The 25,548-nt window shown below is 43.6% G+C and overlaps 1 protein-coding gene across 1 annotated transcript in view; it reads left to right on the top strand.

The window, feature by feature from the left end:
- The first annotated feature begins 1,310 nt into the window (after positions 1-1,310).
- The window catches only part of FOXO1 (forkhead box O1), a 98,447-nt gene continuing 74,209 nt past the window's right edge, over positions 1,311-25,548 (top strand). Inside the window, exon 1 of the mRNA XM_019447680.2 lies at positions 1,311-2,390. Coding sequence (XP_019303225.2) covers positions 1,740-2,390 — 651 coding nt within the window. The 5' untranslated portion in view covers positions 1,311-1,739. The remainder of the gene's footprint in view (positions 2,391-25,548) is intronic.

Here is a 25,548-nt window from a genome sequence, read left to right on the forward strand (position 1 = left end):
CGAGACACAAGGGCCATTGTCTTTCTGCCTTTGGCCCCAATGATCTCGACAGGACGTCCAGGACCTGGAGCCCAGATGGGGAAAGGTGGGGTGGGGGGGGGGGGGGGGAAGTTGACTGGCACTCGAGGCAATTTAAAGGAACCTGGGGGTGGGCAGGGCTCACCCAGGCTTTGGTTTTACCCCTCTTGCGCTGTTACTTGCAATCTCACTACTTCTATCCTAAATAGCAAAGAAATGACAAGCAAGCCGTTGAACTTAATTAGGGGTACATAATAAAGTGACAAGGTTCTCTCTAAGTGCTCTTCTCTGACCCCTTCCCCGCCGCCCCTGGACCATTAGAGTCTGAGGTTCCCGCGCAGGGGAAGATGATCCCACAGAGGGCACTGAAGTCTAGGATGCTTTTGGGTCTGTGTGTGCGTGTGAAATAGGACTGTCTTCGGCCCGGCTGAGTCCCTTTACCTCATTTCTAGCCTTTTAGGTCAAGTGTGGCGTCAACCCAGCTGGGCTGCCGCTGGGCTGGACGCCTGGCCCCCGACTAGACCGAACCTGCAGAGGCTCAGCTCTAGGGTACGAACAGGTGGGCTCGAGGCGCGGAGGCGGCGGGGACGGCGCCCGCCGCGCGGACTGGACCGCCGGGACCCAGGTGCGGGAGGGGCTTGTGCAGCCCGCGCGGGGGCTGGAGGACTTGACAGATAGCAGGAAAATAAAACAAAAAACAAAAACAAAACCCACCGACTTCCCCACGTTCCTCTGCAAAAAATCGTGGGTGGAGTCGAGAAGGGGGCGATAGAGTAGAATTCCGCAAGGCCGCCTCCGCCCGCCCACCCAGTGCCCGCGAAGCGAGGAGCGTCCCCCTGGGCCCCGCCCCGCCCCACTTCGGGCCCCGAGCGGAGGTCGAGGCGAAGAAGCGAGCGACTTGTTCCACTCGAGCTTCTCGAGTACTCGGCTTTGCTCTTCAGTAGTAAACAAAGTGTCGCCGCCGCCTCCACGCTGGTTTGCCTCCTAGCAATCAAAACACTGAGAGGGCGAGAGACTCACAGAAATACTTGAGAATTACCAGAAAATAATAACAGAGATCCAAAAAAAAAAAAAGAGAGAGAGAGAGAGAGAGAAAGAGAGAGAGTGTGTGAAAGAGAAAAACATCCCACTACCCCCCACCAAACCACTGCCGCCTCCCGGGTGGAAAAGCGGCCCCCGCCCAGGCGGGCGACCACTGGCTGCCTGGGCGGCGGCGCCGCGCGCTCATTGGTCGCGTGCGCTGTCAGTCAGGGGCGGGCCGGCGCGCGCGCCGCCGCGGGCGGGGGGCGGCGGCAGATCCCGTAAGTCGGGCGGCAGCGTAGTCGCTGCAGCAGCAGCCGCCGCCGCCACATTCAACAGGCAGCAGCGCCGCGGTCGCGCCGCCGGGAGAGCGAGCGGCCCGCGGCGTCCGTCCTTCTTCGGTCCGCAGGCCCTGTCAGCAGGAGTTCGGCGCCGACTGCTGCCCGACCCGGCGACTCTGGCCTGCAGTCCTGCCGGTGCAGCGAATCTGGAAGAGCCTAGATGTTGATGGACCCGCGAAGTTAAGTTCTGGGCTCGCGCTACTACTCCGCCGCGCCTTCCTCCCGGTTTTCGTCGGCTCGAGGCGCCGACCTCGCCCCCCCAAATCTCGGACCGGCTCTTCGCGCCCTCTCCCCCTTGGCTCCCTGTGCTGCTCTCGACCCTTTGGCTCTCCCGCGGTTGGGGGAGGGGTGGGGGTCACCATGGCCGAAGCGCCCCAGGTGGTGGAGATCGACCCGGACTTCGAGCCGCTGCCCCGGCCGCGCTCGTGCACCTGGCCGCTGCCCAGGCCGGAGTTTAGCCAGTCCAACTCGGCCACCTCCAGCCCGGCGCCGTCGGGCGGCGCGGCAGCGAACCCCGACGCCGCCGCGGGCCTGCCCTCGGCCTCGGCGGCCGCTGTCAACGCCGACTTCATGAGCAACCTGAGCCTGCTGGAGGAGAGCGGGGACTTCCAGCAGGCGCCCGGGTCCGTGGCGGCGGCCGCAGCGGCGGCGGCAGCGGTGGCGGCGGCGGCGGCCGCAGCTGCCGCCACCGGAGGGCTGTGCGGGGACTTCCAGGGCCCGGAGGCGGGCTGCTTGCACCCGGCGCCGCCGCAGCCCCCGCCGCCCGGGCCGCTGTCTCAGCACCCGCCGGTGCCCCCAGCCGCCGCCGGCCCCCTTGCAGGGCAGCCGAGAAAGAGCAGCTCGTCCCGCCGCAACGCGTGGGGCAACCTGTCCTATGCCGACCTCATCACCAAGGCCATCGAGAGCTCAGCCGAGAAGCGGCTCACGCTGTCGCAGATCTACGAGTGGATGGTCAAGAGCGTGCCCTATTTCAAGGATAAGGGTGACAGCAACAGCTCCGCGGGCTGGAAGGTGAGTGGCCTCGGGACGCACAGCCGGACTGGGAGGGGGCGCGGGGACTCTGCCTCCACCTGAGGTCGTGGTGAGGCAGATGAGAGGGCGGCTGTGGAAGTTTGCTTGGGCTGAAAGTGCAGGGCACGCGGGCAGCGCGTGCAGGGAAAGCTCGAGAAGCGGCAGATGTGAGTGGTGGGCTTGCCCAGGACCTGTCGGGGGACAGGAATAAGTGTGTGTGCGCGCGCTCAAGTGAGAGTTGGAGCGGGACGGGGAAAAGGGGCTCATTTGGGAATTAGGGAGTGAAAAAAAGTAACGGCAAGAAGTGGACATAAGAGCGAGCCGAAAAGTTCACCGCCAGTGGAAGGAGGAAGGGGTTTACTGGGAGCTGCTCCCCCACGGCCGGCGAGGACTCTTGTCACCGCTTCTTTTACTCCAGGACCTTTAGGGGGTGAGGGCGGCTCCTCTCCGTCGCCGCGACGCGCGTTCCCCCAGCCTTGGGCTGCGCCGAAGAGCCGTTTCCGCCGCACTGGGCGGAGGAGGGCGCCGGGAGGCTCATCGGGGGCCCCGCCGCCGGGGGACCGATCTGTAGGTGGAAGGGACAGGTCGCGAGTCGGCCCTTGGCAGCGCAGTTTTTGGAGGCCGGTGTGCATTTTGCTTTGTTTTGATTTTACCCGAAGTGGCCTCGAGTGCAGGGGGTCGGGCACGACGAGCCCGAGGTAGTGCATCCGACACGTGCGAAGAGACGGCCACCGCCTGCGGAGCGCGGGCGCCGGGCCGCGCCGGGCGAGCTAAAGTTCAAGTGTGACCCTCGGCGGGGGCGGAGGCGGGAGCGGGAGCTGCGACGGCGAGGGAGGGGCCGCAGGCGTAGGAAGAGAGCGTCTTTAAAGGGCCAGCGCGCTGGGGCGGTGCGCGGTTCCCGGCCCGGCCGCGGGGCTGCGAGGCCAGTACTTCTCTACGCAGGGAAGTGTCCCCAAACTTGGCCTCGCCCATGGTCTGAGGCTTTTACATAGGCACGGGGAGGCTGCCTTGGGTGACCAGAGCTGGGGATGTGTGTACCTTCTTTCTCACTTTGCCCCCTCATTGTTACCGAGCGTGGAGGTACAGATCCCAGAGGCAGGCAGGGGGCTTTGTGACAAGTGTTTTCGGGGAGTCGGAGTGGAGGTGCGCATCAAAGCAGTTTGTAGGGCCGTCCTGCCACAAGAGAGGACCGTAGATGAGGGGCCTCTGGTCCTTTTTGTCTTTCAGAGAGGGAGACCCGGAGAGACGCAGGATGGGGGCAGGTACTTCCCTACTAGGAGACTGAGAAGACCCCGGGGCTCTCAGGAGGAGAGGCTGTGGGGAGGCCTCCCGGGGGTGCATTCTCCTTTGGCCTTCTGAAGCTGACAGTTTCTCGCTGTCCCAGGTGGAGGGATCGATGTGAAAGTTTAGTGGAGAACTTCCTCACTCCTCGGAACTTCTTCCTCACCCCTAATCCTGACTGTACAGCCTAATAAAGATTGATCTTTGCTGCGCAATTGGTTACTCCACGGTTGTTTTACATACACTGTCATGCCTGTGGTTAATGTGTGTCAAAAAGGTTAAGATACTCCTAACGTATTGAGGTTCCTGGAGAAGGAGCCAGGATATTATTTTTTCCAAAGTGTGTTTTAGAGTAAACGTACCACTTAATAATGTCATTACTAGGCGTTAACATGTTATTTTACCAAGTGTTTCAGAAAGGTACAGTGCTTTCTTTTAAGCTTGATATGTATTCTTTTAAGTCACAAAATCAAGATTGTCTGCCAAATCCAATTTTACTTAACATTTGAATTTAAGACCTGACTTGCTCATCTATCAACCCTACTTGAGCTATTTATTTATAAAGCGTTTGCCATTAAAAAAAAAAAAACACAAGTTTTTCAAAGTACGGTGTGTACTTACACCATTCTTTTAGGTCCTTGGAAATGGATACAATCTACTTCAGCTTGCTGGAGTGCCTTTCTTCAAAGATGGAGAAGGGCGATGTTGGGGATTATTTTTAGTTTTGCCTCTCATATGGCCTTAAATCAGATTATTCTTCTTAAACTAGGAATACAACCCAAACTTTCAAGTTAAAAACAAAACAAAGATTCTAAGGCCAAAGCAAACCCCCAACCATTTTTATTAGGTTTTTGTTCTGATTTTTTTTTGCCAAAATGCAATTATAATTTTATTTTTAAAAATACACTTTTCAGAGCTAGAAGAGCAATTAGAATCGTTGGTATCTGTTCACAATTGGAGGCCCAGTGACTGCTCCCAGTGGCAACCAAGTGGGGCTTTGGGAGGAGCGGGCTGCCGTTCTCAAGTGAGTAAATGTTTCAGGTGTAATGAGAGTCCGTTGGTGGAAGTCAGATTACAGCAAGTGCATTTTCACTTTGAGTAAAGGGATATTTTAAGAAGAAAAGAAACAGCCTTAAGTATTCTAAGTCATAACTAGTCTTTTGGTTCGAGTTTTCATAAAAATGAGTTACTTGTTGAAACCAAGTTTTTCAGATTTGAAAGACTCCCTTGATTTAAAGGTTCGTAAAAGGGAGAAATTTTACTATGACTTTTAGCTTTAAAAATCGAGTCCTAAAATGCGAATCAACCAAAACCTAACTATTTTAAAACTTAGGAGAGGCTGCTTTGGAACTAAATATTTCCTGTGATTTACTGGTGGGAATTAGATTGACCCTTTAATTAAATATAGTTGCTTGTGCTTTACTTTCTGGGGCCTGCCTGAGGATTTGAAAGTGGTTTTCATGGACGGAATAGTTGAGAAGGTGTTAAAGAGTTCATAAACTTGTAGTTCCTTAGACACTGGTTATATTTGTGAGATACGCATTTTGTATTTATAGAGATGGTACCTTACATGTGCTTTACAGTTGTTTTAATATCGGCTATAATTATCATAAGGTTACACTCAAAGTGGAAGCTAAGACTTTTGGAAAACCCAGGATCTTTTAAACCATGTACACTATTTATAAATAGTGAAACTTCATTTCCATGACCTTTTTTTTTTTTTTTTTTTTTTTTCTTCCCCTCCCACATAGAAAGCTTTCTAGAGCTTGGGAACTAGTATTGTGAGCTCTGGTTCTGTCCACCCCCCCCCCCCCTCTTTTTTTTTTAATGGCAGTTTTAAATTGACTCTTGTTTTTTGTTTTGACACTATTTGGAGCACTTCGGTTAAAAGAATGCTTTGACAAGTGAGATATCTCAGATGTTCCTTATTTTGCAATGACATTTCTTTAATTTGGCTTATGAACTGACAGTACTACTTTTTGTGTTTAAAAACTCGTATTTTGTAATTAGGGTTTGTAATCTGCAGGTGAGTTATTTAAATAGCCACAAAGTCCCTAGCACAGGGATGATAGATGCTTTCTTGCTGCAGTCACATTTGATTTAGAGAATGACCTCTTTAAAGGTGAGGCCAGCTTCTAGATTGTTACTGAAATTACCTTAAAAGAAAACCTTTTTTTTACAGTGGGGTGAAAATGTCAATATCTGTATTTGGGGAAGGGAGCATGTGGTAAGAGAATTAAAAATGAGTAAGGGAATTATGCAGCCAAGTGTGATATCATATTTACTAAAGGCTGAAAAAGGTATGTGGGACTGACGTAACAGGTCTTATGGCTGGCATGTTTGTTTGTTTTTTTTTTTCAGAAATTCCAAAATTGATGTCAAGTGTGAATACCTTAATTGATAATTATAAGAATTTTATTTTTATTTTACCTGTGGATTTGTGGCAGATCCTTGGAAGAGAGTGGTGACTTCTATTTTTGACTTTTTTCAGCTTTTATTTTCTTGGGGTGGCAAACATTTGAATACTGGAAAGAAGGCATTTTTAACTCATGTAAATTTTAAAGAAGGTTAAAGTTCATTGAGACAACCCCCCCCCCCGCCCCCCCATTATTGAGAGTCTGTCACATTGGCAGTGGACACAAATGTGGCTAGGATACCATGCACTGCACAGGGAATCTTTTAAGGGGACATATAAACTGGGGAGGAGGGAAAGAATACTCAGTGGTGAGTTAGAATCCCTGACAGGCTGGACATGTTCTCTCTGTCCTTGTGCCTTTTCATCCAGCCTCCTAAACTACAATTCTGTATGATTTTTCTAAGACAGCAGCTGTCTGTATTTGCCTGGAATTTCTTTGGAGAGCCTGAATTATTTGCATTTTTCTAGAACACTCTGCCCTTGGAAACTACCCAGTACCTTGGCATCATGGGAATTTAATCGGCTGGGTTTTTTTTTTTTTTTTTTTTTTTCCCTGCGTGTGCCGTAACTTTGGGGCTTCCTGGAATCCTCTTGGAGAGGCAGGATAAACCCCATGGTGATTAGAGCAGTTTGTAGTTGTACTGAGCCTTGGAGCATTGAGTGAGCAAAGTGGATTTAGCCCTGCGTCTCCGCAGTTCAGCATTTGCCTCGGCCTTCTTAGTAACAGCTTGCAGAGACTTGCCTTTGCCCCATCCCCTGGGACCTTCCTTGGGTTAGATAACCACCTTTTCTTGGTGTGTACAAAATTCTGAAGTTGGTATGGGCTGCTCCTCAGTTGTCAAACAGGATTGGATGAACTTGAGAAAGTGTTTCTTTTGGTGTCTGAGGGGGTGACGGTTTGTGTCCCAGTGGATATGCTGTATATAAGTGTACCGAAGCCTGGAAGAATTGTCCCTTTTTGCTAATTCTTGATTAAGACTAACAGAACTCAGTGGCACATAAATTCTTTGCAGAAAATTACTGCTTGTTATTTGTGGTCTTCTAAGGAACATATGAAACAAGAAAATGGATTTTTGTACATTAGTGATTTCATATGGTTCAGTTTTTAACATCCACCCTCCTATTGGCATCCCACTCCACTGTCTACCTATGGTTTATAAATTTGTGGGTTAAGCACTGCAAATATTGAGGCTTGGTTTGAATTATTCTTGCCACTTGGAAAGCTTTGGGGCTGCTTTCCCTTTTTTTTTTTTTTCCTCTTTTTCATTCATCCTCATGTAGCTTTGACATAAGCTGTTAAAAAAAAAAAAGCAAACTATTTTTGATATTGTGCCAAATAAGATTAGAAAGCTAAATCTGCAATCCCTTTCCAGTTTATTATTTGGTGAATTTTCACCTTGATGCATTATTAATATTAAATAAGGACATACATTCAATATGTGTCCTTTATTTCAGGCCATATTTATTACAAAAAAAAAAAAAAAACGAGATGGGACTGTGTGATGAGCTTCTATACCCCCGATTTTTGGTTTCTCATGATTGCTTGAGCTTGTAGTCTTTACGGTCAGAGTTCACCAAGGCTGGCAGGGGAGTGTCTAAGCCTTCCATTTTCTCAGTTTTCCGTTGACCACCCCCTCTGTAGAAATCCCTTTATTGGAGACTGGGTTACATTGGACTGTCTTCATCCCTCCCCCGCTTTCATACTGCTTTCTCCTCCAGTTGGTTCATTCATTTTTTTCTTCTGTGCTCAATCCTAAAGATAACCTCAGGACTAGTTGTGGACTTTTTCTCTGGCTCTTTCCTAGGTAACTGACTCCATCTATTGTCCTGTGTCTCCAGTTACTTTAAAGGCCATAAGTGTCCCACTTTCACCTCAAATTGAACATGTCTAAACCCAAGCACGCCATATTTCGTCTTACTCTCAGATAAGGTTCCCATCTTGAGTTCCCTGATTCGGTTAATAGTCTGGTTAACCTTTTCCTAGTTTTCAGACTTGGATGCCCTTTTCAGCATATTCTTCTCATGCTGTTTGGTGTCCCCAAGTCTGTCAGCTCTTCTGTCTCAGTCTCTTGAGACATTCTTTTCACGACCTCCACTCATTCCCCTAGGTTAGGCCTCTTATTTCAGGTCCAGACCATCCTGTCCCCAGCACTTGGATCATCTTGTGCCTCTACTGCAAGTTCTGAAAATTTTGCTTAGTCTGCAAAGCTCATGTCCTTTCCACCAACTTCCAGTCTTGGTTCCTGCCTGAAGGCATTTTTGCCTTCTCTTAGTGAATGTCTGGTGATTTCTTAATTCATGTTGCTGTATATTGTAATTTGACTTTAATGTCTGCATGTTATATCATGTCCGTTATATAGTAAATATGTGGTTGGGAAGAAATTTTTTCTTGAACCATGGGTCTTTTATATTTCAGCTTTCTGTGTGTTCAAAATGTGATAATGTTTTTATTAGTATTACTAAAGAACAATTATTATTTTCCACAGATGGTCACGGTATTTTTATTATTTTTTTCTATTTGTTGAATAATTATTGTATACAAGATGTCGTATTAGATGCATCTGAACGATAGAAAAATGATTCGAATGTGATCCTGTAGGCAGGTTAGGTATGGCACATAAATCAGTGTAGTTAGTCCACAGTAGGGAGGGTTAAGTGTCTTTGAGAAAAATGGAGTTCTGTGTTGGCTATTGAGGTGGACCTTGCAAATGGGATGTTAGTCTCCCAAGATTTCATTATAAAATTTTCAAATGTTCAGCAAAGTTGAAAGAATTCTACATTGAACATCTGTATACCTGCCATCTAGTTTCTACTTACTATCATTTTATTATACTTGGTTTTATCAAGTAACTATCCATTGGCATATCCACTTTTCTATATATCAGATAATTCTTTAAATTGATTTTCAAAATGATGAACTGGCATTTATAAAGGCGTGAAAATAAGGGAAGCATCAGTTTCTCTGAGTAATGGCTATATGACACACAGGAAGTTTAAAAAGTATAGGGTAGAATATCGTCAGATGGAAATTGAACTTTATATGTATGAGAACAAATTTTTCTATGAAATTATATGTTTTTATAATATAAGAAGTTATGAAAATAGGGTCACATTTTCAGTTTTAAAAATTCAATTTTGTAGAAATGTTCCTGTGAATATAGAAACCCATGGAATGCAAGTTAAGCCAGTGTACTGCATTGGGTTTAAAATTTACATGCAGAATTTGATAATGGAACATGGCACATATTACATAATTGACTTAACATGAAGAGTAGGTATTTCCAAAATATTTAGCTTTTTGCTTGGTCTGTTCCTTAAAACTAACCTTCAGGGGCGCCAGGATGGGCCGTGGATGGAGCATGCAACTCTTGATCTCTGATCTCTGGGTGGTGAATTCAGGTGAATTTGAGCCTCACCTTGGGGGTAGAGTTTACTTAAAAAGACAAATAAACAACAAAACCTAACCTTCATACTGTCCTGTCCTGGGAGCAGAGTGATTTAAATAAAGAAGGGTCATTGTTGAGCATAATTCTTGTGTTTTTGAAAAAACAGAAATTCCTTTTTTTTTAGATCATTATTTGAAATATTTTGAAGAACCTTTATACCATTTTCCATAATGGCTGCACCAGTTTACATTTGCACCAAAAGTGCATTAGGTTTCCCTGAAAAAAGAGAAATTCTAAAGTTGGAGTCAGCAATCTCAAAATATACTTAGGGCAATCATGAAGAAAATTTATATTGGCTTAAAAAGATGCTTTCAGATTTAAATGTCAGTTCTAATATTGCATTAGCTAAATCCTAGAAATCCTCGATAGCTTTCTCATTGTAGTTTGTCTTTACTCACTAACCTTGTATAGGAACGAATGTTCTAATGAGATTGTTCAGTGGATCCAGAGGAAGTTAAATCTGGATAGGCTAAACCCAAAACTGATGTCAGGCCGATATATAACTGAATGCATTCCAAATACTTGTGAGTGAGCCTGGCTAGCTCATGGAGAACCAAAAGATTTATGTAATAGAAACTGTACTGTGGCATAGCAAAAAGGCACAGATACAGATCTTTAAGCTTATTGGCCATGTTAGAAATAACAAGTGTTGGAGAAATGGAGAAAGCTATTTTGCTAGTATGTACATATTTGTGGTAGCAGACAGTATCATTTAGAAGGTGTCTTACTTTGGGGACAGGGAAACAAAAACAGATGAAGAAAGAGCTCACTTGGAGGAATTATTAAATTTGTAAGTTACCTAACACATGGACAAAGTAGCTTTCACAGCACACCAGGATATCATGCTTGTGTGATTGCTAGTGATCAGAAACACTAGGAAACAGTATGTAATTGGCCAGTCTGATTTTTTCCCACTGTTAATGTTTGTGGATCCAGTGAGGTTCAGAATTGCCACTCATCTTTGAGAGATATGTAAAACATCTTCATCCGATAACTTATGTCTTATCTTAGTTCTGATTTTGAAGGGGAGAAGTGTAGGCTTATTCCTAGGCTTCTCTCCTGGGAGGAGAGGCAGAGTCAATTTGTAGATCTGTGGGAGGACCGGTCATTTTTTCTAAGGTAGCCTGTCCCCTGTGGACACTACGTCACATGGGTTCTTCAGTTCTTAGGGCTGGTGGGTGGCACATCTGTCTTAGAAGAGACACCTCTAAAGCCTGTGCTGCATTGGTCTGCACCGCAGCACCTGTGACCTGGGATGTGCTGTTACCACCGACAGCCCACGCTCCTCTTACACACTGCTGCTGGGCAAAGACACGAAGTCTCAAGACTGCCACCTTTTTGAGTGTGACCTGGTTCCAACATCTCTAATGTGGATCCTTGAGACCTAACAAAATCTTACTCTGCCTTAACTTTTCGCCTTAGATGATATTGGTCTTAAGTTACAGAAGTGACCCTCATGCTAAATCCTGTGACCTTGAAGGGTGTGGAGCTGCTGCTTAACTCCCCTGAGTAAAGCAGTGCTGTTATGTGAAAGAGGGTGGGAAGAGAGTGTGGCCCGTTTTCTTTTTGTGTGATTAAACACATTTCTTGGATAAATAGATTTTTCTCAATCGCCATTCCTCGCAGATCTGGAAAATGGGTCATGGTTTTGTGAATGTCTTATATTAGAGATTCGATATGCAGCAGAGTTGGAAAAAAATGTTTTTCTCTTTACAACCCTGATCCTGAAGTTGTTCTAGAACTGCTTTCGCGTGGCTGGTGAGAGGCCTCCTGTTACTGGTTTGCTGAGCTAACAGTTTGAAAGGAGCTAAGCAAACCTGACATCGGGAAGGGAGGGGAGGGGACCTCCGTGGCTGCATTTATTTTATAACTGCAGTAGGAAAGTCTGGAAGAGCATGATTAACCCTCTGAGTCTTGTTTGGGTTCTAGCCAAGAGAGAAGGTCTAATGGAGGAAGGAGGAAGATGAGAACCAGCTTGGATTATGTGGGAAGATAAAGATCTTTTCGGTATCTCTCAAATAGTTATTTGAGGCCCAGAGGCATTTAACTTTGCCTCCTCAGTTCCTCCCCAGCCCCCATAGTAGTTTTCCTTTTGCTTTTTTAGTAGACTCTGTGCCCACCGTGGGGCTTGGACTCCCAAACCCTAGATCACGAGTGACATACTATATTGACTGACTCAGTCAGGTGCCCCCAGCTTTCCTTTTTTATCTTAGAAAATTAGTGCTTTTCCTCTACCAGTTCCATACCCCAGGAGCTTGCCATGCAGGTGTCTTGAGGGAAGACCCATCTTGTCTAGGTGAGAAATCCCTGCATACAGAATGGGAGGGTCTTTATCTTTTCAGTGGTGGTGAGGGTAACTGGGAAAAGAAAAGGGCTTACTCTACATTCCGTATTTGAAAAGAAATGTATTTGGATTTCAAATGTAATTTGGAGAGTGAAATTATAATGAATTACATAATTCCTAGGCTTGTAAATATTACATGTCCTTCAAAGCTTGAAAACAAAATAACCACATAAATATTTGGGAATGGTCTATACAAGTAAATATCAAATACTTAAGATAGTTCGTTTGCTTGGAAGCAAGGTCAAAGGAAATGGTTTGCATATGGTTTAGCTAGAGGCTCTTATTTTGGCAGATTCTTGAGGTGGTGACAGTCAAATGTGGATTTTATTGTACTATTTTGACATAAGAGGAATTTTTTTCCTGTTGTTCTCATATAACCTTAAGTGTAGGTTGCATCAGGATAAATGCATCAAGATAGTACCTTCAGTCATCCTAATTTTGTATCAGAGATGACGTAGTTTCTTGAGTTTGTGATATGTAATTTGGAGAATCATCAATTTGTCCCACCAGTGAGGGTTCAGCGTCAGTTTCAGCCCACCATACTGTGACTGAATGTAGGAGAACCCTCCTACTTTAAGGCAAGCGTTATATCACCTGTCTGCATCTGGAGACCTCTTTCCCTTTCTCTCACCCTGCAGGGCCAGCTCTGAAGGGGGGAGGGGGAGAGGCTGAGAGGAACTTGCCGAACTTGTAAATATCACTAAGGTTGTTTGTGTACTGGGTACCAAGCTGGTTGCATTTCTCTAAACTTGAATGTAAACCTTTTCTCTCTGGATGGGTAGATATGCATGCCGTCATGAAATTTACATGCAATGAATGTGAAAGCTTCCTGTGGGCCATCCTGCTGAGAGAATTTTATGTAACCTGTGCAACTTGAATTGGTCTCTCCTTCAACCTTTTAGAATTTAACTTTCTATTTTTAGTGTCCCATTATTACATTTGCATACATTGAATGTGAAAGATTCCTATACTTTCTTCTGTTACCTGTGTGCCCCAACTGGTTTCTTGAACCTCTTAGAATTCATGAAATAGAATTAATTATATAGGGTCTAGATTTATATTTATTTTGTATTTGTATTAAGACACGGGCTTTCAGATTATTTTTTTGTTGCTGTTGTTAACACTGATCTTAAACACAGTATTTGATGGGTTTACATTTTAGAAGAGCTCACCAAATGGTTTTTATTGCTTTTTTTGTTCTCTTCTGAAGTACTTAGGACAATTAAAAAGTTAATGCTAAGGAAATTTTTTAGGGTTAAAAATTCCTGTAATGAGGTGTGTTTTGATGTGATTTGCATCATCTTTTTTGCCTCTATAATGGATACTTCGCCAGCTGTGATCACTCTGCTTTGTAGTAGCACTGTAATATATCCCTGTATTCCCGGGATGTTTTCTGTAAGGTGCTTTATATTTCTAGAAATGCCATTTTGATATCTTTGCTAGTTACATGGAACATACTAAAAACCAAACAAAACACCAAGATTTGGGGTTACTGAAATAGAAATTTAGAAGCATGGTTGTCACAGCTTTAAGAATTACCGTGCCCACACTTTGGTGTCTAGATGGTTCCCTGTATTTCAAGGCTAGTCCCCACGCTGTCTGTATCCATCTTTTCAGAGTTTATAGCCTGAGTTTCTCAGTGTGGTGTCTAACTCAGAAGTAAATATTCTTTGTAAAAAATTTTTTTTAAGTTTATTTATTCTGAAGGAGAGCGTGTGCATGAGGGGCAGAGAGAGAGGGGGAGAGAGAGAATCCCAAGCAGACTCTGCACTGTCAGTGCGAGGAGGCCGATGCGGGGCTCAAACCCGTGAACCCGTGAGATCATGACCTGAGTGAAAACTAAGACCAGGCGCCCCCAGAAGTAAATACTCTTGAGTCATCTTTCCAGGTTATTGAGTCTCAATAACTCAATTGAGTTTCATTTAATAAGTAGTTTGGATATTAAAGTTTGTACCATTTCATTCCTTAGTGTGATTGCTTTATTTTTGCTTTATTTTGAGCTAAAGATGGAGAATATGGGGGAGAGACAGAATAAAATGTAGAGAATATTATATTGATACATGCGTAGCTCACATTTATGCTGATCATTTCTGCTCCACAAACTATGGGAGGTTGCATGTTTGAAAGTCAATTTCAGAATTCATTACCATTCCATTGCATGCCTTATAAATTCTATTTCTAAGAAAAAAAAATTAAAATAATGACTTACACCATGTGATCCTGTCGAACAGCGTAAATGATTTTGGGTTATATCAAGTGCTGAATGTATTCATAGAAAGGCCCTGCTTAATTTCTTTTGTGATGAAATTATGTAGACCTTTTAATCAAAGACAGACTGTTGATGGCCATGGTTCTTAGACTAACCATGACTTCCGCCTGTGTTTATATAAAAGGCAAGAAGAGAAAAAGGAAAACACATTCAATCACGGAAGTCAAGAGCTGAGATCATTCTACTGGGATTGACAGCTCAGGGCTTCCAATTAAGCCTCATTCACACTTTCCACCCCCATTTGTGTTTCAAATAACTTTTAAAGAGGACTGGGAGGAAGAAGTAAAGAAGTCCAAGCATAAAATGAAAACTAAACATCTCAGATTCTAAAGTAATGCATCAGAGGGATTCCTTTCCTGTCTAAATTCTTTGTGATCCTTAACTGTGAATATACCCCTGGGATTTGAAATGGCGAGCCCTCCCTTTAGTCACATGCCCTGTTAAGCATGTTTCTGAGGAGGCTTGCCTAGACTGTTTCAGGGACTCACTTAAAACAAAATGACATTGAATTTTATTAAGCAAACTTTTCAGTCCGGGACTTGCCTTTTGCACAAAATCTCATCTCTCCTGGTGAGGTCTCCCTGCTCCCTGGGGCTGCTGTTGCGTTACTCTGGCCTGAAACAAGTTGGCGGCCACTTTGCTGCAGACCCGCACGGGGCCCACAGGTAAGAGTCATAAGAGCGTTGACTTGTTAGACCACACCAGTTTTGCAGATGGACTGAAATGTCATCAGGACAGCCTTCCTGTGTGGGCATAAAAACTTTTGAATTTAATGCCTTTTCCGACTTTCATCAGGTCATAGCTTTTGGATTTATAGTTACTCTTTCTGGCTATAAATATATTAATAGTATTTTTCTTTGGCCAAATATGGGGCATGACCTTTGACATCCTGCCTGGCCATGCCTGGGAATTTGACATCCTTCAATTTGGATAGAATTCCCTTGCTTTGTTTCCTGTGATAGTGTAGGGAGTACACATTTTGGCTCTTTCAACCAGAGGTAGAGGAAGACAGGAAAAAAATAAAATAAAATTGGAACACACAAAGAGGGTATTAATTATCTCTGTTGGGTGTGGTTCAACACTGGCATGCTTCTGTAGGAGCCTGAACCTACAAAATAATTTAGCTAGTGCAGAATATTAAGAAAATACTATAATGATACTTAGTTTTGTTTTCGGTGATCTGGGTCTAATTTTTGAATAGTTTGACATGTTAGGGTCTTTGAACTCTTGCATTTAAGTACACATGGTAGAAAGAAAATGTGACTTTTTGTGATGCTTTTATGTCCTAAGTATGCCACTGACAGCACAGAAAGCTGCGAAAAAGAACATACATGAACTTCTCCTGAGTCAGGGAATGTTTTGCTCTTACTAAGTTTACAAATGTGTGATTGTGTACTGAATCACCAGGAGTCAGAACCACCATCAGAAATGATCCCCAGTGAATTGTCATCAGATTCAAATGTCTTAAAAGTTTGATGAGGTGGAGAGAAATGTGGAAGCCAGAGTTTTGCAGTGTTTACCTTTTGAGAGTGACAAAAGTTAGCTTTTGCCTTAACTGCTTTAAACAGAAAATCACCATCTATTAATGACCACCCCCCTCATTTTAATAGGTTTATTTTTTGTTCATTAATTTTCTCATTTCTCATCTGACGCTGATAGCTGGGGTAGATGAGTTAAAAACGTGGCTTGGAGGGAGTCTCTCTGATCTGTTCTCAGTTATTCCCTAAGTGAAGAATGCCACATAGTCTGCTGAGCTTCTGAGGGTACAGATCTAAATGACTTATATTAAAAGTGTCTTTTTGATCATCCCCTGCTCCCCCTCCGTACTTTGTCATTTCTTCTTTGGTTTCTTTCTCATTTTCAGCCCCCTGGTTTATTCAATTTGAATAAATTTCTCCAACCGATTAATGTAAATCAGGTGAAAAGTTTCTTCAGAGGTTATTGCTGGTTACCGGTGCAGTTTTACTTTATCACCACAACCCTATTGTATTAACTACTGCCATTGGCAATGGTCTCTAAATTATTAATAGATACAATCCCATTCACAGGGATTTACAAGTAGATTTAATGTCTCACATTGTGTAGAAGTTACCTTAAACTGCTTGTATTCCCATTTATTTCCTTGTTGTTGAGTTTGGGTTTGGGCCTTCAAGTTTATTAAACTTTGTGTACCAGAAGGCATGATGAATCATGGAGTATCATTTACTTATTTAACTCTATTTTTAAGCATAATCTCAAAATTTAAAACTACCACCTGATATGGAAGCCTCTGCTTGGCCATTGTGAGATACTTGAGAATCTGTTGCTTCCCACATTGCTGTAAAGTTTATTTCTATATTGACCCTGTGTGTTCGCCTGTAATTCCCCCTTCTGCTGCCCCCTGGCTTGCTTCTGGTTCTGGTTTTGGGAGTCACCTGGAATTGGCTCAGTTTGTTTCCTCTTCAGGTATGCGAAGCCAGTTTCTACAGCTAACCAGTATTCTTTTCCCGGCTAACCGGTTTTAACTCTTTAATCAACCTTTCAGAGGACTTAGATTTCTATGTGTTGACAAAACACAGAATCCCAAACTTGGTTTTTCTTTTTTTTTTTTAACAATTTTTTTTCTTTTTTTTTTAACATTTATTCATTTTTGAGAGACAGAGCACAAGCGGGGAGGGGCAGAGAGAGAGGGAGACACAGACTCTGAAGCAGGCTCCAGGCTCTGAGCTGTCAGCACAGAGCCCGACGTGGGCTGGAACTCAGGAACCTCCAGATCGTGACCTGAGCCTAAGTTGGATGCTTAACCGACTGAGCCACCCAGGCGCCCCAAACCAAACCTGGTTTTTCTGTTATGGGTGGGGAGTGACCAGTGGAGTACACAGTGGGGTCGGGTCGGTCGTGCCCTTGTCCAGGGACACTGTGCTTCTTGAAAGGTGGCCTGAGAAAACCTGTCCTAGTTTCTGGATGCTGTGTCACCCTTTGACACAGAAGAGCTGTGAAAGAGCGTAGGGCCATAGGGGCCTGTGCTGATTCTAAGCAGTGTCTGGAGGATGGTAGTATTGTGCTTTACGGGAGCAAGTTCCACATTAAGCAACACCCATAGAGAAGAGAGTAACTGAGGGGAGTAAGCTAAATGGAAACAACTTTGTGTATTTTCGTCTTTAAGCTAAAAAAACCTGTGAGTATGTGTTTGTCTTAAAAGATATTTTTACTAACCTTAGTTTGTGCTGGTAAATAGACAAGGGGGGAAGGAAACAGCTTCTCCCTGCATAAGATAGTCTGGATGTATAGACGTAAATTTCCACTGAATCTGCACCATCAGATCCATCCCATTATGTGATGTATAGTTAACCTATATTTGACTTTTGGGAAGAGAAGAGAGAACCGTACCAAGGGATAAGATGAGTAATTATAGCCATATCAGTGTTAATTCTAGGTGCCTTTTATTTTCAAGTAATCTCTGTAACCCAGTGTGGGGCCTAAACTCCTCACTTCCAGATCAAGACTTGCATGCTCTTTTGACTAAGCCAGCCAGGCGCCCCTCTAGGTGCATGTTGTCATCACTTGTTTTCACTGAACTAAAAGTGTATCTTCATGCTGTTCAGTGGCGAATCTCGAACTCTGTAGGCATAATCAGGCTTAGCAGATTTTGTAGTCTTTCCGCTCCATCTGTGTTAAACGTGGAAATTATTGACTTGGTGATGGGTGGTGTTGGCTGACTTCACATTCTGACATGTCTCTACATTACCATAGTCTCTACGTTAGTAAAAGGAGTTAAAAATCTCCGGATTGCATGGTTTTTGTGCCTTGATGAGGATGATCAGGGATGCCATCCCTGTGTTCTGGGTGAATAATTCCATAGACATTTTATCTGTTGGTTACAGAGATTTGACTCTGTCAGTCCAGGCTTATGGAGCTGGGTTCTCCAGCTCCTGTACACCGCTTGGGAAGTGTCTGAGCCAACCCTGCATGTGTGACCTGGTACATGCTTTGGGACCCACGCACATCTTACATCAACCTCATTGGATTGGGTACTCATCCTATTTCTGTTTTCTCATTGCCCTCTCTCCCTTCGTCATCATCTCCCCAATACCTCCTACCATTTTTCTTCCTGTTCAGAGCAGTAAAATCCCTGCTCTTCTTGTCAGTCTACATGGAAACTTGGCCTACTTACCTGGCTTCCTTTGGGCTGAGCTGAGATGGGAAAGGAAGACTAGTCCTGTCTTGATCGCAAAATGTTGGGGATGTGTGTTTCAGTTTCCTTCTGCCTCGGTTTTCCCACCTGTAATTTTGGACAGTGATAATTGGCCAGCCAGTGCTAGTGTCTACAAAACTTGCTTGGAGATCTTCGGTTAGATATATTTTCTAACACCCCTGGGAAGATGTTCTTAGATCACCAGCATGTTTGAGAACTGATTCTCATCAGAATTCCCTCTAACATTGGCTTTTTATATTGCCTTCGTGAGCCTCTCCCAGGTTTGTGATTTTGCAGTAAATATTAGGATCCCTGGATTCTGTTTTTAGATTGGTAACCAGATAATTCATATTTAGATAAGTCACATCACTGCTCTATTAACTTCTTGATCTGTAAAGTGGGGTTGGTGATACCAAATGGAGGTGTTCAGAGCAGGAGCTATATAATTATGCGGTATTACACATTTTAGCATTAGCCAAAATTCTTGGCCTTAAAATTCAAAGTAGCTAAGCATCTGGGGCTTTCATATTTTTATTTATGGGCTTGGATTATGTAGAATATTTTGAGATAAAAAGCACAGATCAGAACCAAAGAGAGAGCCAAAATACCTATCTTTCCTAATAATGCTGTAACAGGTTTGATAGGGACATTCTGAAAGACTTGTTTTGTGTTTTGGAAGAGCTTCTGATAGCATGGGAAAATACCCAGCAACATGGGAAAGCAGAATATAAAATTGTATGTAAACTGATCTGACTGTATGATATATCTTTCAGTTTCAGATCATGTGAAATATCTGGAAGGAAATATATCCAGATGTTAATGGTGGGTCGTATTTGGATTGTATAAATATAAGTAATTTATTTTTAATTTTATTTTTAAAAAATTTTTTAAATATTTATTTTTGAGAGAGAGAGAGAGAGACAGACAGAGCACGAGTGGGGGAGGAGCAGAGAGAGAGGGAGACACAGAATCTGAAACAGGCTCCTGGCTCCGAGCTGTCAGCACAGAGTCCAATGCGGGGCTCAAACTCACAAACTATGAGGTCGTGACCTGAGCGGAAGCCAGATGCTCAACCAACTGAGCCACCCAGGCGCCCCTATTTTTTCTTTATTTTTGACTGACTTTTCACATTTTCTGAGATATATTTTTTTTTTAATTTTTCTTTTTTTTTTTTAACGTTTATTTATTTTTGAGACAGAGAGAGACAGAGCATGAACAGGGGAGGGGCAGAGAGAGGGAGACACAGAATCTGAAACAGGCTCCAGGCTCTGAGCTGTCAGCACAGAGCCCGATGCGGGGCTCGAACTCACGGACCATGAGATCATGACCTGAGCCGAAGTCGGACGCTTAACCGACCAAGCCACCCAGGCGCCCCAGACTTTTCACATTTTAAGCAACAAACACATTAGAAGCATTTAAAGTTTTTGAAATGAAAATGAACTTTGTGGTTTTCCATTCCTATTTGAGAGAGAATATTGGATTAAAGCAAGTGTTGATTAGTTATACTGTTTTTTTTTTTTTTTAATTTTTTAAATGTTTGTTTATGTTTGAGAGAGAGAGTACGAGCAGGGGAGGGGCAGAGAGAGAGGGATACAGAATCTGAAGCAGGCTCCAGACTCTTGAGCTATCAGCACAGAGCCCGATGTGGGGCTCAAACCCACGCACTGCAAGATCATGACCTGAGCCAAAGTCGGACACTTACCCGACTGAGCTACCCAGGCGCCCCTGATTAGTTACACTATTATAGGGAGGAGAAGAGGACTGGAATTAGACTTTATGTTTATTACTTAATTACATAAACATACCAGGTAGGTATTGTTGCTATCTCCATTTTTTAATTATTATTTTTTAAAGTTTTTGTTTATTCATTGAGGCAATCACTATACCTAGCATGGGCTCGAACTCGTAGCCATGATCGAGTTGCATGCTCCTTGGGTTGAGCCAACCAGGTGCTCCTCTATCCCCAGTCCTTAGATTAGGAAGCTGAGGCACAAAGTTAATTTGCCCAATGTCACATAGTAAGTGGTGGAACCAAGAGGTCAGTGGGTTATCATTGCAGATCTCAGGTTCTTAACCACTTCACTGTACTACATCAGAGAGCATGATTACCTTTGGAATCTTGGAGGAAAAAACTAGGACTTCAATTTAAAGTTGGAAATACAAAGGCAGAATAAAATTAATGGATAAATGATAAGTTAATTAACAGAATCTAAACGGTTAATGCACATACTGGCAGTCCCAAGACAAATTCTGTCGGCCCATCCAACTAGTTAACTAGATTCTTAAAGATGACAAAGTACGTTGATATAGAAAACCTTTGGGCTAGTGGATTTTCTGTACCTCTGAGGAGAGGAGGGAGTGCATTTGTAGTGATGATTAATGAGTGGTCGGGAGGGGCTGACCAAGTGACCCAGACATGGCTTACGGTATGGCCAAAAGGAGGTGCCCCGTGTTCTCAGTATGTGGATGAGTGGACTCTAGTCTCTCGTACTATGGGCTCTGTAACTCCCTCCACACACTGCTTAGGAAGAAAAGTACTTCCTTTCACAGGGAGATAGACTTGGCTTGCTGATGCTCTTTGGTTGACAAATAGAACAAATACCCATTTGGACAAAAAAAAAAAAAGACTGCTCTTGGTGTGAGCTTAAGCTTCAGAAAGATTATTGTGTCCTCATTTAAGGGGCAAGGATGAGGTAAAGTTCTTAATTAAGCTGTCATCCAAACTTTGCTAAGTGCTGGTTAGTCTTCCTTACCATTTGGCCGTATCTCCATTGCATGGGTAGGAAACTAAGGCCAAGGAAGGCCTTGTGCTTGCTCCAGACCATCCTCCTGGCATTGTAGGAGTTGCAGAATGCCAAACCTGCCCTTCTTGCTAGATCATCAGTTGGCCTGTATAACTCCTGGGATTTCCCTTGTTTAGAGAAAGTCTTTGGGTTTTGTTTTGCAAGATGCATGGAGAGAGTAGCGTGGTTCAGAGGCAGTGATAGTCCGGGCTTCAGAGTCAGGTGCTACTTACTTGTTTTTGGATCCTGCTTTCAAAGAGTGTTCGTTCCTATATAGCCCTTGAGAAATCATGTCAGCCTACAGCGATTCTTTCTTTGAACTGCTTTTGTATGTTCCTTGTATGAAGTGGTGGCATTTTAGATTTTCCTGAACAAATAGTTCATAATAGGTGGACAGGATTTGTGCCAATTTAGCATGAGATTATGTAGAAGATGATTAATATTTTTTTTATTAAAGTGATATGTGTTTAAGTTAAAGGGCTCCTTTGGGTCAATAAGTAATGTTTAGAACCTTGAGTCTTGTCACCAGATTTATTCAATCTTGTTGAACTTAGAACTTTGGACAAGTTAATACCTAGGTATAGGTTTCTTCATCTCTAAAATGAGAAGAATACTTCCTGGGATGGCTGTGAGGGCCAAGAGATTGGGGTTGCTGCATAAGACAGAGGGTGCTGTCTCCCGTGTCCTCCATCCATTTTATTTGCAGAGATTTTTCAGGTAGAAGGCAGAAAGGAAAAAAATTGTAAGTATTTCTACATTCTTATACAAAAGTCTAGGCCAGTGGTTCTCAACTGGGGAGGATTTTGCCCCCCTGCCCCGGGCACATTTGGCAATTGGGGAAACACTTTTGGTTGTCAGAATGGGGTGGGAGGGGGTCACTACTGGCCTACAGAGGAGAAAGGCCAGGGTTGCTGCTGAACATTCAGCAGTGCTAAGGACAGCCCCCAGCAGAATGATCTGGCCTCAAATGCCAGTACTGCTGAGGCTGAGAAACCCTGCTCTGTGCAAAATTACCTTCTATATTTCTCTTGGACTAAAATCCCCTTATTTGTTGATTACTAAGTGACTGCAAAACTTAGACTGGCGTGAATATAGAGTTTGCCTCAATTTTTCTCACCATTGTCTCTAAGAGGGCAAGAGTTTTCTCAGGACACTTGCTGTCCTCTGAGATCTTAGGTCCCCCAGATGTATATTAGCAAAGCGCTCATCCCAGGCCCAGTCCTCACGCCTTCACGGAATGGGCATTCATTGCTCACACTGTGCTTCCTTCCTCCTCCCACGTGACCTCTTTTGCCACCTCCTTTATGAAGCTTTTTTTGATTTCCTCCAGTTGAATGGGATCTCTCTCTTTCCTTGGATTCCTCATAACAGGTGTGCTTTCTCATGGAATTTCTGTATTTGTCTCTTGCTTCCTGTGTATCATCTGACTGCGAGAGCTCTTTGGGGCAGAATTCTTCCCTTCTCTTTCCTGGTCCTGGGAAACACCTGAGTATAGTTCCTCACACATAAGGGGGCATGAAAACAGACATTTGGAAAATAACACATTACATTTTCTTTTTATTTTAATGTTTGTTTAGTTTTTAAAAAAAATTTTTTTTTTTAAATTTTTTTTCAACATTTTTTATTTATTTTTGGGACAGAGAGAGACAGAGCATGAACGGGGGAGGGGCAGAGAGAGAGGGAGACACAGAATCGGAAGCAGTCTCCAGGCTCTGAGCCATCAGCCCAGAGCCTGACGCGGGGCTCGAACTCACAGACCGCGAGATCGTGACCTGGCTGAAGTCGGACGCTTAACCGACTGCGCCACCCAGGCGCCCCTTAAAAAATTTTTTTAAAGTTTATTTTGACAGAGACAGAGACAGCATGAGTGGGGGAGGGTCGGGGGGGCAGGAAGGAATCCCACGTGGGCTCCACAGTGCCGGCAAAGAGCCCGATGTGGGATTCGAACCCATGAATTGTGAGATCATGACCTGAGCTTAAATCAAGAGTTGGACTCTTAACTAACAGAGCTATCCAGGCGCCCCACATTACATTTTTCTTGGTGAGGATATGAAAACTATTTTTATTCTTTCATGTGATGACTTCCTCATATTACTTTAATATTCCTCTGTAAGTTATATGATGATGATGATGTCATCATCAGAGGTTCTCATCTGGCTTCACATGGTTTTCTAGAGCAACCATTTAAATTATTAGGTCCTTAAATTACCAGGTTCACTGTTGTTATTGTATTAACCTAACCTAATCCATACGATTTCTTAAATTTAGAAAGGAAGAGAGAATCCCAGTCCTTTCTGCCACCGAACTGTGCTGGTAGAAAAACAAGTTCCAAGAATTAAAAAGCAAAAAATACAGTTAAAGTAGGCAGACATACCGCTATTAATGAAGTAGGTGTACTGGTGGTAAAAACGTGTATTGTAACTTGGAAATGAGTCTAAAGTGCTTCAGAATTTTAGACTTGCCTGTAATTGATTGATAGAGAAACAAAATATTTCTGAAATTCTGTAGTATTGGTTATCTAAACCACAGATTTAAGTTATTCTCATAGAGTTAATAGTTGCTGAGAAGTCAGTATACCTGAGGGGCCAAGAGCTTGGGTTTTGCCGGTCACACTGCCTGGGTCAAATCCTGCCTTTTGTACTTAACAGCTTTGTCACTTGAGCAACCCACCTCACTGTGTTGTAGTTTTCTCATCTGAAAAATGCGACTAGCGATTCTCTTAGAAGTTGTGAGAATTCCTTAAAATACGGACTGTTCAGTGCAGTATTTGGCATGGAGGAAGTTTTATAAACGGTTGCTATTATCATTACTTCAGCATAGAACAGTTCATGGAAGGCCGAAAACAGGAAGGAGATTGACATTTTTTGAGTTGGGGTAAAATTTGACAGATGGGAAGACTCAAGTCAAGGGTAAAATCCCCACGTGGACCTGTTGTAAGCGTTTATACTGACATCAGCCGCCATTGCATATGACCACAGCTACAAGGCAAGCTGCTGTCTGTCTGATTTTTGAATCCAGTCTTTCTCCACTTGTGAAGTTCTCAATCTGTATGCCTCAGTTTCCTCATCTATAAGCTGGGATAATAATGATAGAGGGTTGTTGGGAGAACTAGTTAATTCATTTGAAGTGCTTGAAGAATAGTGCCTGGTACATTGTCTGGACTCAAGAAATGCCGTTGTTTCTGATTGTTTAAGAGATGTGTTGTTTATTCAGCTTCTACTTGGTGCCAGATACAGTGCTAGGATTGTTGTAGAGATGTTCTTTTGTTCTCATGGCAACCGTTCCAAGTGAGTACTATCACCAGGAGACCCAGACAGTTAGAAGAACTTGCCCAAGATTGTATAGCTTGTGGCAGTTGTAAATGGGTTTAACTGACCCACCTGATGTTTTTGTTTTTGTTTGATTTGAGAAATCTCTATACCCAACGTGGGGCTCAAACTCACACCCCGAGGTTAATAAGAGTCTTCCAACTGAATAGCCAGGTGCCTCCACCCCTCTGATGTTTAACTGACATTTTGCACAGACATGTGCTACTTTGGTCCTGAGATGCATATACTGGGTCCTTGGGAGGGGGCAGTAGTTGGGACATCCCGGTGGCCAGGACCACTCACACCCCTGAGAGTGGGTAAGGTAAACCCCCAGTGGAGGGTGAAAGATTGGCAGCCATCGTCCTCATCAGAGGGTGTGGCTGATGGCCAGAGGCCCTTCCTGGAGGAGGCGCCCGGCCCTGCCCAATTGTGGAGGGCAGTGAGAGAAATAGAGTTAAAGCGGTTACCCAGACATTACATCTTCTAAATTGTCCTTGGTTTACAAATACTCTGTCAGATTGTCATAAAAATATTTTCATGATAGTTTTAACAGGGTATTTGTTCAAGGATTATAATAAACCTGATTACAGAAATGTCAGTAGTGTTTGATGAGCAGATTATGAAGCTGAGTAGAAAACTGGATTGTGGTGATTTCTTTTTTCTTTTTAAATGGCCTCGGTGGTGTATAAAAATACCTTTTCCTTGTTCCCATGGGTTGCAGAATTAAACTATAAATTAAGTCTTTAAATGTTGTCCTTTTGTATTAAAGCGCCTCTTATTAGAAACTTAATTGAATTTTTTGTAAATATTAGAAGGAGCTTATAGTGTAATGGTTCTCCAGAGCTGCAGATACTTGGTAGCCTACAGAAAAGTTTTATCATCTTTAATTTACTCCTTCTTTCTTCCTAGGAGGAATTGTGGAAACAGTGAAATGCGAACCTCTCTTTTCCTAAACTTTTTGTTGTTGTTGTTGTTAGTTAACATGGCATTAGGCTTTATGGTTTCTTGATTGAAGGCTCTTGTAAGCATTTCTGATGTCTAACACTTCATTGCAGGCAGATAGAACAACACCAGGTGACCCATAAGGTAGATGATTTATATACTTAATTGGTTATGGTTCATGAATGTTGTGAGTTA

Source organism: Panthera pardus, unplaced genomic scaffold, assembly GCF_024362965.1.
Source record: "Panthera pardus isolate Hobbes unplaced genomic scaffold, ASM2436296v1 HiC_scaffold_1, whole genome shotgun sequence".
NCBI lineage: Eukaryota > Metazoa > Chordata > Mammalia > Carnivora > Felidae > Panthera > Panthera pardus.